General features: G+C 37.7%; 1 protein-coding gene across 1 annotated transcript in view; it reads left to right on the top strand.

Moving 5' to 3' along the window:
* Positions 1-5412: 5412 nt before the first annotated feature.
* Positions 5413-18404, top strand: part of MCF2L (MCF.2 cell line derived transforming sequence like) — a 92696-nt gene continuing 79704 nt past the window's right edge. Inside the window, exons 1-2 of the mRNA XM_087938158.1 lie at positions 5413-5700; positions 11377-11569. Of these exons, the coding sequence (XP_087794284.1) occupies positions 11401-11569 (169 nt within the window). The 5' untranslated portion in view covers positions 5413-5700; positions 11377-11400. The remainder of the gene's footprint in view (positions 5701-11376; positions 11570-18404) is intronic.

Below are 18404 nucleotides of genomic sequence, written 5' to 3'. Positions count from 1 at the left end.
TTTTAAAAAAAAACTTTTCTGACCATTTCCTTCTAGGAGCTTATTCTAGACTTCACATTAAACTCAATAGGTCTCCTTTAACGATGATCAAATCTGGCATCCCTCTCATTGCATTAAGTTAGGAGACAGTTTTGAATTTAAAAGCTCCATTTCATTTACAAGGTGGGTTTTAATCATATTTTAGGAAAATGACAAAAGGAAAAGATATCTAGGTATTAACTTCGATTTTCCTTCACTGCCTTTCTATAAACAGGCAGGTGTGTAGAATTCTAGGATAGAAACCCCTATGCACAAAATCTCAATATATGTACACTGGTGCACCCAGTATTGAATTCTACCAAATAAGTGAGATATGCAGTCATTATGTAAAACTGGTTATTAGCTCAATGCAATGCTTGCACCCCATTTGGTGATGGAATTTTTATTTTATCTGAGTGGGAATGAAGGAAATTACAGAAATATTTTTATAGCTGTGGTTTATTTCTATGCACTGTGCATTATAATCTCGATAAAATTAATCAAAACTGATGGGAATCTAAGAAGAGGGAATACTTTGTTTTGTTTTATTTCCTCCCCAAATTAGTGCTCTCAGTTTTCCTAGTTATTTATGGTCTATTACTTTGTCCAACTACCTGACAAAACCATTTAATCTGCTTGCATCGATCTGTTTATTATACATATACATATCAGAGGAAATTACACATTGTGATATCAATAAGATCATGTCAGAAAGCTTTAACAGAACATTGTCAAAAGTATTATACAAGAAATAATTATGTGTATGATTGTACATTGTATAATTACACACATCAGTTTCTATAGCTTTATCTTTGTCAAAATTACAGAATTTTAAGTATGTCTGAAATTCTGTGATGTGCAAACTGTTCTCAATAATCTTTCAATCTATATTGCAAAGTAGAATTGGCAGAAAATGCTCTTGGGAAAAGCGGAAAGTAGTTACTAGAACATTAATCATTAAAATATCTATAATCATCAGCACTAAATACTGACATGTATTTGTAAATGGTACAGTGATAAGTTCACTTGCCTGATAATTCAGCCTTTAAAATCTGTGTTAGATTAATCTATAATACTTCATTAAAAGGTTCAAAGCAGTCTCAATTATTAAGTTGATATAAATATATATAAATACAATATATATATGTGCATTGATGTGAAGTTTATTTTCTGTGCTGTTTTTAAACTTTCATTTCTGTAGACAACATGAATTCTTATATCCATATTTTGGGACTTTCTGTAGATTCTCTATAAAGCAGTAGATGTTTAAATCTGCTTGCAATAAAATAAAATTTACATATTTGTCTTGGTGTATTGTGTACCAGTCTGCAGGCATGAAGTTCTTAATTTAGATAGGAATTTTTAAAATTGTAATTGTCTGAATTACAATTTAATTATATTATGCTGAATGCATTTATACATAATCAGATTTTACTATTGTCTTTTTTACTGTTAGGGTAGAAAAAATGAGAGATAGTTTCGCCTCTAAGAATTAAGAATTAATTTTAATCAGTTATATAGTAATTTAGTACATGCCAAATACAAGGAGAATGAGAAATTTAATGAGTAAAAGTTTTTTCTTAAAAAAAGTCTAATGCTCATACTATTGCAAAACTTTTATTATTCAGAAATCAGTCCTCATTTTACTATTTGTTGAATAAGAAATTCAGATTATTTTGCAAGGGAATATAGTACAATACTATGCACAGACTGAAAGAATGAAAGTCTTTCAAATGAAAACATTTTTGGATTGTTGCAATCAATAAATAAATAACTTAAAAATACTCTTTTAGAGTCAATATTGATAAGCCAACCTATTACAGTAAGGACATAACCAAATGTCATTAGGACTTACAGATATAGCATGATAGTTACAGTGACTGGTTAAGGAACATGCCTGTTTTGCTAGTTTTACTTTTTTAAATTTAGCATTAGTTCCTTTTTCTTATAAAGAATTAAATAACAGTGTCTTGATTGGCACAGGAGGGAAGAAAGCTCCGCTTTTTAAAAAAAAGCCTGCATACCCACATAAGATGAAAAATAAAAAATGAATAAGGGAATTGAACTTATTTTTTTGAAGCAATTATCTTTTGGAGCAACTAATGGTTGATAGTAGAAAGCTTGACCATTCATAAAACTGCTGCAGATAGGGGCATAACTATTACAGGTAGTCCTTGACTTACGACCACAATTGAGCACAAACGTTGTTGTTAAATGAAGCATTCATTAAGTGAGTTTTGCCCCATTTTACGACTTTTCTTGCCTCAGTTGTTAAGTGAATCAGGCTTCTCCGTTGACTTTGCTTGTCAGAAGGTCTCAAAGGGGGAACATATAACCTTGGGGCCCAGCAAGGGTCATAAATATGAATCCGTTGCCAAGCATCTCTATTTGGATCACATGACCATTGGGACCCTGCAAAGGTTGTTACTTGAAAAACAGTCATAAGTCATTTTTCAGTGCTGTAACTTTGAATAGTCACTAAACGAGCTATCTTAAGTCAAGGACTACCTATATTAGATAACAAAATGTTACCTATTGTCCCATCATCTTTATTTGCATAGAAAATATACAGGTAGTCCTTGACATAAAATCATTGTTTAGTGACCAACACTACAACAGCCCTGAAAAAGTGACTTATGACTGTTTTTCACTTACGACCATTGTATTCCCATGGTCACATGATCAGAATTTGGCTCCTTAGCAACTTATTTATTTATGACAGTTTCACTGTCCTGGGATCATGGGATCACCACTTGTAGTCTTTCCTGCCAGCTCTTGACAAGAAAAAGGAACAGGGGAAGCCAGATTCGCTTAACGACTGCATGATTCACTTAACAACTGTGGCAAAAAAGTCACAAAATGTGACAAAACTCATTTAACTACCTTGCTTAGCAACAGAAATTTTGGGCTCCATCGTGGTTATAAATCAAGGATTGCCTCTGTAGGGCTATTTTGCCAGTTTCCTGCTTATATTGACTGCATAGATAAATCCAGATATTTATAAATTCTATATATTTTACCAATGCAAAGATGGGGCAGGGAGCGTGGTAGGCCTCAACAGGTATCTCTAATCACACATTAACGGGTAAGTATTTTGCTCACTACCCAAGCTTAATGTGATTCCAGTCAATTTACTGAACTAGATCAAGTCCCAGGGAAGATGCTCCCCGTATAATATCTAATATGCAATGGACAGTGTTCTATACTCAAACACATATGAGCCGCAGTGGTGCAGTGGTTAGACCTGCAGGCTAATTCTGCTGACTGCAGTTTGGCAGTTTGTATCTCACCAGGCTCATGGTTGACTCAGCCTTCCATACTTCCGCAATCAGTAAAATGAGGACCAAGATTGTTGGGGGCAATAGGCTGACTGTGTAAACCGCTTACAGGGGGCTGTAAAGCACTGTGAAGTGGTATATAAGTCTAAGTGCTATTGCTACATTATGGAAGATACCAGGCAATCTAACATCCGCTGTTTCAGAATACAACTTCTACAATTCCAAAGTACAGATATTCCTCGACCTACAACAGTTCGCTTACTGACCATTCAAAGTTACAACGGCACTGAAAAAAGTGACTTATGACCATGTTTTACACTTATGACCGTTGCAGCATCCCCACGGTCACGATTCATATTTATGACATTTGCAGTGTTCTGAGATCACATGATCTCCTTCCTGCCAAGCAAAGTCAATGGGAAACCAGATTGACTTAACCATGTTACTAATTTAACAACTGTGGCAATTCACTTGAAAAATGTGGCAAGAAAAGTTAACAACACTTAACAACATAAATTTTGGGCTTAATTGTGTTCGTAAGTTGAGGACTACTTGTATTGGCTAGACTGGTTAAGGGCTATCAAAGTTACAATCTAACACATCCAGCTAGCCCTTGGCGGCTTACATCTAAAATACACACAGCCTTGGTCGGATTCAGTCATGCTGCAGATGGAAAAATCAAAGCACCTGGCTAGCATTGTCTGGGCTTGAAATCCATGCAATCTTCATGCCCAATAAGCAGAGGGGAGTCCGCCAGGTGGTAGTCTAGACTTGGCACTCAAAAGAAACATCCTGGAGGAAGGCAGCAGCCAGCTGTGTCAATATTTCTACCCATAAAACTCCATGGACATTTCCATGAAGTCATCTGCAGTTAAGCAGATCGTTTCCTCTGCTCCATTTTTTTTATGGCTGAACTTTAGGACCCTTACAGTGACATTTCCATTCAATAGAACATACTCATCATATTGATAAAAATAGATCACTGCTCGTTTTTCTTGTGCCGCCTTAAAATGGTATGGAATGGACTCATTAACCAGGCCACTCATACACATCTAATCATTGAGCAATTAAGTCTTAGTAACCTTGTGCCACCAGACTTGAAATTCTAGACTAGAAAACCTAGAACTACGCCGCCTTCGGTCCAATCTAAATATAGTATATAAAATCATACATTGCAATGTCCTACCTGTCAACGAATACTTCAGCTTCAACCATAACAACACAAGAGCACACAATAGATACAAATTCAAGGTTAAACCGCACCAAACTTAATTGCAGGAAATACGACTTCAGCAAGAGAGTGGTCAAGGTGTGGAATACTCTACCTGACTCTGTGGTTTCTTCCCCAAACCCCCAAAACTTTAACCTTAGACTGTCTACTATTGACCTCACCCCTTTCCTAAGAGGTCTGTAGGGGGCATGCATAAGCGCACCAACGTGCCTACCATCCCTGTCCTATTGTTTTTGTTTTTCTTATATGTATCCATTCCATGTATTCATAACTATGTTTATACTTATACCTATTATCTTGTAAGGGATTGACAAATCAAATCAAACCAATCAATCAGTAAAACAACGTTCAAAGGGACCCATGCAGGGCAGCATCTGTATTTCAGTTCTGATCCTCAATCTGGAACGTTGATGGATCAGGCCTGGCAGAAAAGACTTTACATTTTGTAGGGCAGATCTTGAGAAACTTCCCCCTCGCCCCCCCCCCCCCGCCCCCGCTTAACAGCGACTCTCATCCAACAAAGGCCAGCCTGCAAATCTGGGCAACATAAGGACGGGGGGGAGGGCGGGCGCGAACATATAGCTGCGTCGGCTCCGGCGTCCCACTGAGCTCATTCAGCTCAGTCCTGGGCAGGCTTATAAAAACGCAATCCTCTTAAGCCGCCATCCAGAAAAAGGACCAGCGGCTGTGAGGGAGACGCGGGAAAGGAAAGTGGGGAAAAAAAAAAACACTCGCAAAAGGGAAACAGCCAGGCTACCGGTCCGAAAGGCGGGTTTCATCGCCCTTCGGGCCTGGCAAGTGACAAAGGTGTTGAGCTGCAGCATCCCGCCTTTCTCTCCTCCGCCTCTTCTTTTCCTTCAGTCCGGGCCGCGCAGCGTTTGAGGGGGAGTGGGCGGCGCTGAGCGCAGGCGGAGAGGCGCGTGTCGGGCTGTGAAATGCTGTTCCGCCCCCTCCGCCTCTCCCTCCCTCCCCACCTTACGAGGCGCCGGTTCCCCTGGAGGGGAGCAGCCGCGGACTGAAGGAACTGGCCGCAGAGAGCCGGGCAGGAGAGGCGACCGTTGCCGGGAGCGCCTTATTGGCTCCATTGTGGTCCGGAGAAGCAGCGACGCCAGCAACCCGCCGCCGCCGCCTCTTCTCCCGGGGCGGGTGGAACTCAAGGAATCAGCCCGACAGGTGCGTGAGATATGCGTGTGTTTTTGTGTGTGCGTGCGTGTTTCTTCGGTGGGGCGGTTCCTCTCTCGCTGCTGCGTTGCCAAGGGCAAAATTGAAATCCCGGTTTTCTCCCGCCCTCCGCGGCTTCTTTCGCCGGCTTGGTAGAAGGGAAGCGGCGTTTAAGGGGCGGGGGGGCGCGGGAGATGCGCGGAAGTTTCTTTGGCTTTGACCTTCTTGGCTCGAAAACGGCATCTTGGGGCGCTTTTAAAATCCAGTCCCATATCGGGGTGAGAAAATGTTTGCGGAGGCCGCCCTGCTTCCAAGGCCAGGCGCAAGCATGTGGTGGGAATCGTAAACATGGTTGTGTGGACCGTTTGATGCAACTGTGCGGCTAATTCCAATTGTGTAGAGCTCTGCATTTGGCCTTTGGGGCGGGCTGGGATGTGTGCGACGAAAGCTCTGTAGGTTTTGGAAGGGGAACAGTTCTGCTCAAGGCTCATATCTTGAATTACGAAAAGGTAGCTCTGGACTGAAATGCGGTGCCCTAGCCTCATGCTTATTTATGAAAGTATGATAAATATTGTGGGAGGCTGGCTTTTCAACTTATGTATTAAATAGAATTCACTTATTAGGAACAGTTGGTAAAAATTGACACACGCACACCCCCCAAAATGAAAAGAAATGAGATTTCATTCCCAATTATGGTTAATGATTGCCCTCTGGTTGGTTCTGTTCCCAGGAATAGGAATATTAGCAGCCCAAAGACTCCTGTGGTTAAATATTAAATTAGCATTTTGGATAAGATGACAACATAATACAGTTGTACCTCCCCATTGCAGACTTGATGCAAAAGTGAAACAAGGTGTACTTGCTTATAGTCTTTACTTAACACAACTCCTAAAATTCACTTGGCAGAATTCTTGAAGTCTGTTGTGTGTATGATCTATAGAAATGAAACTGTAACATCATGCTATCTTCAGTTTAATCCCTAGATGAATAAAGTACAGATTGATGAGAGAAGGGAGAGAGATCATTTGTGGTTTCAACATCACTTCAGTCCTCAAACATTTGAAATTGATTTTCCTTTTGTTCATTGTAACAGACAAGAGTGGGATACATTCACAGTTCCCTTCAGAAAAAATAATTGGAAAGTTGCAGTGGAACAAGTGACTCCAACATTGCTTACAGTAAGACTATTATATCATTTGATCAAAGTATCGGATAGATGAAAACTATTTTCATATGTATATAGGCTTAAGCTGTAGTATCTCAAGGTACAGACAGAGAATGACCTACAATGGAGAAATGTTGTGTGTTATGTCTAGACCTTTCTGTACAGTTAGCTTAACAACTAATTTATGACAGAACAGAACCAAATAACAGAGTCGGAAGGGACCTTATAGGTCATCTAGGCCAACCCCCTACCCAAGCAAGAGACCCTATACCAAGGGTGTCAAAAATGTCCTGAAATATCATGTGATGGCAATATGGCACGATGAGTTTGACACCCCTGCCCATATACCATTTCTGACAAATGGCAGTCCAGTCTCTTCTTGAAACTTCCAGTGATGAAGCTCCCACAACTTCCGAGGGCAAGCTGTTCCATTAGTTGATTGTTCTCACTGTCATAAAATTTCTCCTTGTTTCCAGGTTGAATCTCTCCTTGTTCAGTTTTCATCCATTATTCCTTGTCTGGTCTTACTGTTTGTCCTCAAAGTTACAACTGCTACATTTCCACACACATTATCCAGTTTCAAGCATTGACAAACAGATCGCCTTTATGACTGGTTGCAACATGTCACAGTCATGTGACTGTGATTTGCGACATTTTTGCTGTTTTCCAGCAGAAAATGTCAACAAATGCCCACTGGATAGACTGGATTTGTTTAACATGTTTGATTAACAAACATAGTGATCCATTTTACAATAATTGCTGTCATAAAATTGAGTCTTTGGTGACCCACTTAATGACTGTCAGTTGTCTTTAAGAGACAATTACCTGTAACAGAATTAATCTTCAAAAATCCAGTCCACCAATAGAGCTGGAAATATATTCCCTATAAATTCTTAGAAAATTGTTTGTTCTGATAGGATTATCATACTAGCTGAATTGGTTTTTTATTTTAATTTTGCTCAGCATAGCATTTTCCAATGAAAATTATGCCATGTTGTATTAACTTATTCTATAAATCTTGAATGTAAATCTTTCTTGAAAATAAGTACTGGCAAAAATAACAAACAATTAAAAGTATATTGCTGTACCTTGGCATTCATATAAATGCTAAATTGTGGAGAATGGAAGAGCTGTCAGAGCTGAAGAAGTTTCTTGGATGAGAAGCAACATGTCTTCAAAGAAAAAACCAAGACCAGCTGCCTCCTGAAAAAAACACCTTTGGGACAGCCATGACCTGGATGACTGACAATCTCTACAGACTTTGACCTAGGAATGAGATTTTCTGTCCATAAAATAATAAGAAAAATATTAGAAACATTGCAATTTTTTTTTAAAAAAATCTTTGTTTGTTGCACTTCTAATTGGAATTAATCCAGCATGTTTAACGGAACTCATTGCCATATAAATATGCAAATGAGCCTGGAGTCCCATGCCTATCTATTTGGAAACATGTTCATTTAAATAGTTGCATTTAATTTTTTCATTAAATAGCTTTGGTAATTTGACTTCCTGGAGTAAGTCCCAATTGTTGAGATTATAAAAAATATTTCATATGCTAAATTTCAAATACGAGGTAAACTCGTATTTGTAGGCATGAGGTAGACAGTCTTACCTTATGCCTACAATAGGGACCAGAAAATTCATTGTTAAGGTGCAGTTATTAAGTAAGACAATGGCTTCCCCGTTGGCTTTGCTTGTTGGAAACTAGCTGTGAAGGTTGCATATAGTAATCATGTGACTGAGGAACACTGCTGCTCTCATAAATGTGCCAAGTTCCTGAAATCATCATCACGTGATTGTGGTGATGTTGCAACAGTCATAAGTCAAGGACTGATTGTGTTACTTTTTTCAGTGCCATTGTAACTTTGAGTGGTCACTTATCAAATGGTCTTAAATCAAGTTTTTTCTGTATATTTAGACTCCCAATTTGATTATTCATAGAAATATTTTAAAGACAAACAGCAAAGGAATGAAATGATAGCACTTCACAGTTGCATTCATATTCATTGTTCTTTCCCCATCTGCTTGAAAAATATGCAAAGTCTTGATGTGATTCTCAATTAAGCTTTCCTTTCAACTGTTCAGCTATTTAGCTGGATTGTCGCACTGAAAAACTTAAATTCTTCTGCAAGGGCTTTTTAAAAATGCAAATGTTTATCAAGAGGAGCAAAATGCCAGAGAATTACACTGCTTTTATTTTTTTGTATAGCGAAAGGATTGCACAAGCCTGCAGTTTCAGTACATTTAAAGAGAGAAAATGTTTTTTGTAATATTAGTAGTATTTGTTTTATGTTACTTGTGGTTCTTTAGATTTGGAACCTTTAATTTAGTTCATAACATACATGCACACAGTTACAACAATGAAAAGTAGAATATTTATAATTAAAAACAGTACTTTAACCTTTTAAGTCACCTTGATCAAGCCCATTCAATAGCTCCTTGCCTTGCTCAGTACAGACCAGAATGTATAACTGAATTCAGCAGGAAACCTTGTTAGATGCTGTGTTCTTGAGCATAAGTGGAATGCTAAGAAAATACTGAGTAAATAAGTATCAATAAGTCCCATTCAAAAAGAAAAATGTTCTTAATATTGTTCTGTTAAATGCAGAGGGCCAGCTTTTTAAGCCAAATATCAATGAATGTCAGCAAATATTTTCTGATCCTTGAAGTAAATAGATGTAAATACTTTAGTAGATATATTCAGAAATGCATAAGATAGGAAACCCTGTTAAAATTACATTTGAAAAGAAAGGAAGTTACCCATTTTCCAACAGAGACTCATTTTTATAAAAATAAAATGAAGACAGACAGGAGATACAATATAAAAGTCCTTCCCCTTTTTGTATCTCGTCACTTGACCTAGTAGTCCAAAAGCTCATTGGATGATCCAATTTCCAGAAGTATTTTTAACTGTGATCTAGTTCACAGGTGTCAAACTTGCAGCGTCACGTTGCCATCATGTGATGTTTGGTAACGTTTTTTCCCTTTGCGGAGCTGGGGTGGGCATGGCCTGCATGTAATGCATCTGGTCCGTAGGCTGCCAGTTTGACATCCCTAATCTAGTGATTCTAGTGATCTATCTAGTGATTGGCAAAATGTCATAAATATCATTGATAAAGACAGAATGTGGTGTTTAGTTGATGAAAAGAAAATACATGAAATTAGAGAGAACATATTCAAATTGCCCTTTATCTTGGTGGTGATTCTGCCAAGAGTTGATGTGGTCTGCTTATGTCATTCTTAGCAGCATTTTGGGAGTGTTTATTATTACAGTTCTCCTGGGTTTGGGAGCAGTCTGGTTTAAGAATGCTGAGAGTGTATTTTTCTCTCCTTTTTAAAATACCGCTGTATTAGTTCCTTGCCTTCATACCAAGGACTAATAAACGAAAAGGGAAATGCAAAAAAAAAGTGAATTAAAGAAATTCTACATCTTTTAACAGGGGTCTTTTCACTTAGAAAAGTACACAGAGTAAGATTGGGAATTTGTAGCCCCATTATTCTAGAATTGAAGATCACAACCTCCGTATACAATGCTGGGAATTATATATCAATAATTCCTGTTAAAGGACAAAGTTCCCAGCTTTTGGGGAATTCTCAAGATTACTGGATGTTTGGGCAGGGGTGGATATTTGTGTATCTCCTGTCAGTTTATCAAGGAGGTTTCATCTGCTGCTTCATAATTGACACAATATGCTAAAAACAATTTCATGAAAAGGAATTCTGCAGTTAACAAAGTACGTGATTCACTACAGAGTGAAAAATGTCCAGCTGTTGCTCTTTTGCCTGAAAATTTTATTTGGTAAAGATTTTTTTTTATTAATTACAACTATTTGTATGCTGCTTTCTTGTATGAATTACAATAGATATAGATTATAACATCTATGAAAACTGATCTATTTTCAGTTGTTATTCCCAACTGAAATCCTTTCTGCCAGATGTCCTGTGGAAATGGTTTGTTTTTACCAGCCTTATAAAAGAAGAAAGCTTGGGAGCTGACCTCACCCCCAAAGTGAGAATGCATTGAGAATGCACCCAAAGTACCCTCTACTCTACTGCATAGATCACTTAGAGTAGTTCAAGAGATTGTGCCATGCCTAAGAAATAAAAGGAATATCAACCACCAGCCAATAATGACATCTGAAACAGGCTTGTAAATATTCTGGAAAAAGGGATAGACAATTTTCAATGAAATTCTGCCTTAGAAACTGATTAATAATGGAGAGTTCCATCTCAATTCTCAACATTGTGCATTCTGACCCCTAATTTTTGGCAGTAAAACTCATTAAAACATGTATGAATTTTCCTTCCTCGATTGTTTCCTGGAATTCATCTGTGCAGATGAACCTTGAGATGTTTCTTAGGGTGCATATCACATAGTGCAACTACCACAACATATAGGTTTTCCCTCTATTCTTGATGCAACCATTAAAGTGGCCTCTGTTATAAAAGATAGAATCACATGCTCCAATGGGCTGTCATTGTGGATTAAAACAGCTTATTTTGCTTTGTTTTCCTAACTGCAGGAACTTGGAGTTAGACACATTTTCATGTCTAACTACTGGAGGCTCATCCTCTGTAAGGAAGCTGGAAATTGCAACTGTTTTTCAGCCGACAGCCAGCCTAATGAAGAAAAAGATGATACAGAACATCGCATTGTGGTATCAGACATCCTGCAGCTTGTGCAAGATAAGCAGAAGGTACCTGCAACACAGCCAGGTATGATGTATTGCTGATTGTTACATCTTGGAAACATAATAGTTGAAGTGGCATTTTATTTTATTGTAAAGCTGTCTGAGATTAAAAGTGGGTGCTTGCATGACAGTAAATTTTACTGATCAGCATTATTTGTTTTCTTTTGGAATAAAGCTAAAATAATTCATGAATTCAACACATAATATTCCAGGAGTGAGATGCTTTCTTTGCTTGTATCAAAGGCTTTAACTATCAGAGGCAAACTGTAAAAAAGTCTGGCTAATAGCCACATAGCAAGAGCCCTTTCTTTTGGAAAAGAAGTGGTGCTGTAATTCCTATCTTCATAAATTTGAGGAGCTGTTAGACAATAATGGAGCAGATTTGTTTTTTTGCTGTTCACTGCAGTGGGATACAAGCCAGGCGTTCAGAATAAAAGCTATTCACATTAAAAAATTGTCAGTGTAAAGGCTGTTTGGGACACTTCTCAGTCTTTTGAGTCTATCTCCTTCACTGCCAATTAAATAAAAGCTGATATTTTTTGCAGGGATGGGTGGTTTGCAGACCACTTAGGCCTGCACCCCAACACCTCAGACATGGCATTGAAATTGGGCAGCAGAATTTGGGGTACTTTCTTCTTCTTCATCTTCCTCCTCTTTTCTCTCTCTCCCTCCATCCCTTCCCCTCCCTCCTTCCCCCTCCCTCCCTGCTTATCCATTTTCTGCATCTCATCATTGAAATCTTTCATGAGAATATTGAAGACAGGTTGATTCTGTGATACTTCATTTGATATTTCTGTCCAGTTCAAGAACTGAACAGATGGATTTCTGATGGATGCTGAGTTCAGTTTTGAAGTCCGCTATATATCCATTTAATTGTCTTGCCAGGCAGCCAAACTAATTAGCATATCATGGGGTATTTATCAAGTGCTTTGCTCAAGTTAAGCACGGTCTATTTTATTTCCATAATCTATCAAAGAACTACCCAATTAAAAAAACAGAATTAGTCTTGCAAGATTTAATCCTGGTAAATGTTCTGATAATTACAGTATTATTTTCAGGGTGCTTGTAAATACATTTATTTGTGATCTAGTCTAAAATATCTCTGGGCAGCAATCACAGACGGGATAGTTTGTAGTTTTCTGGAATTTGTGTGTTTCCTTTTTAATAGGGGCAGAATTTGCTTTTTCCAGTAATATTTGGCTTTTTTCCTCAAGGAGTTACAACAGGTAGTCCTCAACTTATGATCACAGTTGAGTCCAAAATTTCTGTTGCTAAGCGAGACAGTTGTGAGTTTCATCCCCATTTTATGACTTTTGTTGTTATTTTTTTAAGTAATCACTACAATTGTCAAGTTAGTAACATGGTTATTAAATGAATATGGCTTTCCCATTAATATTGCTTGTCAGAAGGCCACAAAAGAAAATCACATCATGGGATGTCATAAGTATATCCCAGTTTCCAAGCGCCCAAATTTTGATCATGTGACCATACGGATGCGGCAACCATCGTAAGTGTGGAAAATGGTCATAAGTCTCTATTCAGTGCCATTGTAACTTCGAACAGTCACTAAACGAATTGCTGTAAGTCGAGGACTGCATACTATTCTTTCATTTTCCTTTTGTTTTGAATATATCTAACAAAACTCTTTTTGTTATTTTAATATCCTTTGCTAACTGCAGTTCATTCTGACAATTTGCTTTTCTGACAACAGCTGTACAATTATAGACTACCTATCTGAACTGTTCCTTTGTGACCTGATCTTCTTCCATTTCCTGCACATGACTTTGTTCTTGTTTTTAAATATTTGCTAAGTTATTGAAATTCTTTGCAGTTGTGCTTTTAATATCTACCCCTTTAGGAACTCCCACCATTCTTAGTTCCTTTTCCTACCACCCTTTCCTGCTATAGAATTTTACTTACCATTAAACCAGTTTATTAACATTTGAGCTACCTTTGAAGATGCATATTCTGACTATGCTCAGTTTAATTTCCTCTTTAAAATCAGGAACTCTCTCGTTAGATGATCATTTTCACTCAATGTTTTGCTATTTCTACTTATTAAATTAAATCTTCTATAGATAAACATCTTGCTGTTGTCTCCATCCTCTGAATAAATTTTCAGCAGGCAATTCAATAAGCTTCTGGAAAGACAATATTTGATTGAGCTAGTTAGTTTTTGAAATCTCCGTTGATTATGATCACAGAAAACAGCTCTTTATTCTGTGGCCTTCTAGAACATCATGAATGTGTATCTTCTTATTCCCATTGACTTGGTATTAGATATTTGGGCAAATACAAAACCCAGAAACTTTCATGTGTCCTTTCCTAATGATATAATTTCTTTTTAGCATAGATGTTGGCACTTGTGATTATCTGATAGATTAATTTCTGCAGCTAATCAAACTTGTCATATTATTTCTGGGGGTGGGGGGAGGATATTTTGTATAAAATACTATTATGTTCCATTGTCCTCTAGAATCTGAATCTTCCTTATTTATTCTAAGCAAAACTAGTATTTCCAATAGTACTTTGTTAGATTTATTAGGTATCAAAATCTAGACTAATAAAATAGCATGTGATAAGCAGTCTTGTCACAGGATGTGGTAGCTCAGTGGTTAAAGACAATGAGCTTGTCAGCTGGAAAGCTGAGAGCCTGGGTTTGAGACCCCAGTGCCACACTATAGGGTGAGGTCCCATTACCTGCCCCAGCTCCTGCCCATCTAGCAGTTCAAAAGCATGCAAATGCAAGTAGATAAATAAGTATCATTTCAATTGGAAGGTAACAGCTTCCCATGCCCCTCAGCATATAGACACGTGTCTTCGGATTATGCTAGCTTCCTTGGCTAAGAAACAGAAGTGAGCATTGCCCCCTAAAATCGGACATGAATGGACAGGGAAAACCTTTACCTTTACTTTTAAGCGGTTTTGTACAAGAATATAGTGCTAAGGCATAAGGTAGTCCTTGACTTACAACCATTTGTTTAGTGACCGTTTGAAATTATAGTGGCTCTGAAAACAGTGACTTATGGCCATTTTTCACACTTACGACTACTGCAGGATTCCTATGGTCACCTGATCAAAACTCAAGTGTTTGGCACTGTATTTATGACAGTTGTACTGTCCTGGAAGGGGTGGGGTCATGTGTTTTCTCCATTTAGGACCTTTCCAACCAGCTTCTGACAAACACAGGCAATGAAGGAAGCAAGATTTGCTTAAAAGACCACATTATTCACTTAACAACTGTAGTGATTTGCTTAACAACTGTGGCAAAAAAAAGTTGTAAAATGGGGCAAAACTTGACAACTGCCTTGCTTCAACAACAGAAATTTTGGGCTCAATTGTGGTTGTAGATCGAGGATTACCTTTATTCATAAATTGAGGAAGCTAAATGAACATAACCTACATTATCTTTTTAAGGGACAAAGTGGCTAATTCTAAAACAAACTTGCTAGCTATAATTCAATTAAACATCCTTTACACATTCAAGAATGCCTGGTGGTTAAAGGAAACATTAATTGACACCAGCTTCTTGAAAGATAACCACCCAAAGAGATTGGATATAAAAAAAATGGTAAGCTATAATGAGTTATTAGATAACAAAGGGAAACTCAAAACGAATAAGGAGTTGAGGGAGCAAGAAATTATAATTGATTGGTGGCCATATTTACAAATACAGGATAGATATTAAAAAAAACTAGAGGAATTTGGATTTGATAAAGAACAACAATTACAATTTTGGTTGGAACAGAGAAAAATTTATAGCTAAAACATACAAATATTTATTGGAATTTAACATGGAAGAAGAAATTGTACAAGATTCCATGATAGCTTGGGCATGAAACTTTGGATATAACATGTGCATGCGCATGCAAACCCCCCGCATGTTGCATGCCTCTGCGCATGCAAGCGCATCTTCCACGTGTGCATCTCCCATGCGCATGCGCGGCAGATACCCAACAATCAGCTGGCTGGCACGGGGCGCATGCGCAGTGGGGTTCTTCCAGGCGACCTCTCACGTGCCAGCAGAAGTGGCTCTGCGTGCCACATCTGGCACGCATACCATAGGTTCGCCATCATGATTCTATAAGGAATTTCCACACAAAATATGATCTTAAATATGAGATTAAATTTGTATCCCTGCTGATTATTGATTTGTTAATATAAACAGTGTACCTTCATAAAATTGCAAAGATAGGATTGTACTTATGATTGGAAATTTAAACACTGTTAGATTCTAATTGCATATAATCTAAATAATGATAGGGAACGTGTACTATAATATACGTATCACTTAGTTAAAAATGCAGATCACATTTTCACACAGCAGTTAACGTTTTTAGGTTATGCAAATTTTGAGGCTATGTTTATATATAAGAGTGCATGCACAGAATTGAAGATGATCAGCCAAATCCAGTAAAATATATCTAACTGGATATTTTTCCCCTATGGAAAACTAGAATTTTCCCTGACTAGGTACATTTTAACGTATGTCCTGTAATTAATTTGGAACATTATAAAGCAAAAATGGTTATATTGTCTTTTATGTAGAAAACTGTAGATCAATGGAGTAGTCTGCTTTAATAATCAAGTATACATTGGAGAATGAACAAAAGAAAAAAAAATCATCAAAGTATTTCTGTTTTGAAAACCACATAGCTAGGAGGAACTTGGAGGTCATTTAATACACCATCAGTATTTGCATCTGTGATATAAAATTTCAGAAAACTATTCTAGCAGATGGCTATCCACTTTTTAGTCTTTGCTTAATTATTTTCATGAAAGATAGTTGTATCTTGTCTGCTCTTATATCACATGAATCTTATTCTTAGGATGTTTCTCTTCTCCTTTAGGTAACATCTTACTTCCTATAGTTTTACTCATTTGTCCCTTGTCCTATTCTGCAGAACATTCTATAGTATATTCCTTTGCTAATCTTTCTGGTCAATACAGGTACTCATCGACGTACGACCACATTTGAGCCCAAAATTTCTGATGCTAAGATATTTGTTAAGTGAGTTGTATTCCATTTTACGACCTTTCTTGTAGCCGAGTGAATCACTGCATTTGTTAAGTTAATAATGCAGTTGTTAGGTGAATCTGGCTTTCCCATGGACTTTACACCAAGACAAATCCCTTGTGTGTCCGATCACACTTGGCCAATAAAGTATTCTATTCTATTCTATTCTATTCTATTCTATTCTATTCTATTCTATTGTCAGGAGTCACCAAAGGGGGTCCCATGACCCTGGGATATGGCAAATAAATATGACCCAGTTTCCAAGCATCTGAATTTTGATCATATGACCATGGGGAAACTGTAATGTTTGTAAGTGTGAAAAATAATCATAAGCCACTTTTTTCAGTGATGTTGTAACTTTGAACGGTCACTAAATGAACTGTTTTAAGTCAAGGACTACCTGTACTAATGTGAAATTTGGGAGGCAGAACGTCTTCCAAGTGACAAAATCCACTAAGTCATCAGGACATTACTACCTTTGACTCCTAATGGGGTTGTGCCCCACAGGCTTCCAGTCTTGCGGGGAGGGAGTTCTTTGACTCACAGATTTGGCTCACCGCCTAAATATTTTATTCTTTCTTCAGTAATTTCTGTCATTCTACTTGGACACCTAGGGAGAGCCTGTGAGGGTGTCTACTTACCAGAAGTTATGGTGTGAGGGTTCCAGCAACAAATGTTTTCTACTGCAGCTCCCCTCTTTGCAACAAATTGTTCCCTGAAGGGTAGTGGCTTTCTGTAAGCTGATGGAAATGGGGCTGTTTCAGATGGCCTTTGGGGATTAACCTAGCATGACATCACTTAAATTCATAGTTTTTAATGTTATGCTATTATCCTGATTTAATTTTTTATTCGATTATTTTTAGCAGTTTTGTAAGCTAACTAGAATCTGTACTAGAATGACTTTAAAAAGAACGTCTTTCTTGTGGGGTCTTATCTAGATTCGGAAAACTCTGAAACAACAAGAGTATTATACAGGCAGATACCCATACTTTCTCTCTTTGTTTATGCCTCACATGCCTCGTATGTATTATCTCATCCTTTTTCTCCTTCAGTATTAACATTCAGATTTTGTTCTTCTTAAGCACAGATTGCTGTTCTGACTAAATTACTATGAATGGTATACTCAGTGATTTGAGACTAAACAGAGGAAAGGCCATTCAGTAAAATAGCACATCTTTTACATGTAAGACAGGCCAGATTCTATCACTGCTTTGATATTATTCAGTTATATTTGGAAAAGCACAGCTCCCTCTGACCATAGAACTCCAGAAGAATGAGGATATAATGGATCAGTGATTGGACTTGTGTAAAGTACCTTCGTAATTTAAGTATTCCAGAATTTTTTTAGGACTAGAGCTTTGGAAAAAAGGGAGAAATACAGTGTTCTCCTCCTAGTATTTCAAATTACATTCAAATGATAATAGCACAAAATTGGCTCTTTCAATTGCAGTAAACATTCTGGATATGTGTAGACTGAGATACTCAGTTTGGAATCTTAATAAATGTAGCCCTTAAATGGTACTATGGGGAAGATTTCTGGTTAGGACATGGCAAACTGTTGTCCCTGGAAAAGAAGGTGGCATTATGGCTGAAAATGACATCTGGATGTTGGATCCAGACCACCAAAATCTCATTGGAAAAATGAGATACCTTGAGATTGCGCATATGTACTTCATACACGGAAAAGCTATGTTTTTACATTTAGAAAATGAATACTATGTTCCCTCCAAAATAAGACCTAACTGGAAAATAACCTCTAGCCTGATTTTTAGTGTGCTCCTAATATAAGCCCTACTCCCAAATAATTCCCAGTTAAGGTCATCAGCAGGGTGGGGAGGTGGGC

The sequence above is a fragment of the Pseudonaja textilis genome, chromosome 8 (genome assembly GCF_049901715.1).
Source record: "Pseudonaja textilis isolate UNSWEBS1 chromosome 8, rPseTex1.2, whole genome shotgun sequence".
Taxonomy (NCBI): Eukaryota; Metazoa; Chordata; class Lepidosauria; order Squamata; family Elapidae; genus Pseudonaja; species Pseudonaja textilis.
Note: the sequence above shows the minus strand (reverse complement) of the source record. Positions and strands in the feature narration are given on the sequence as shown.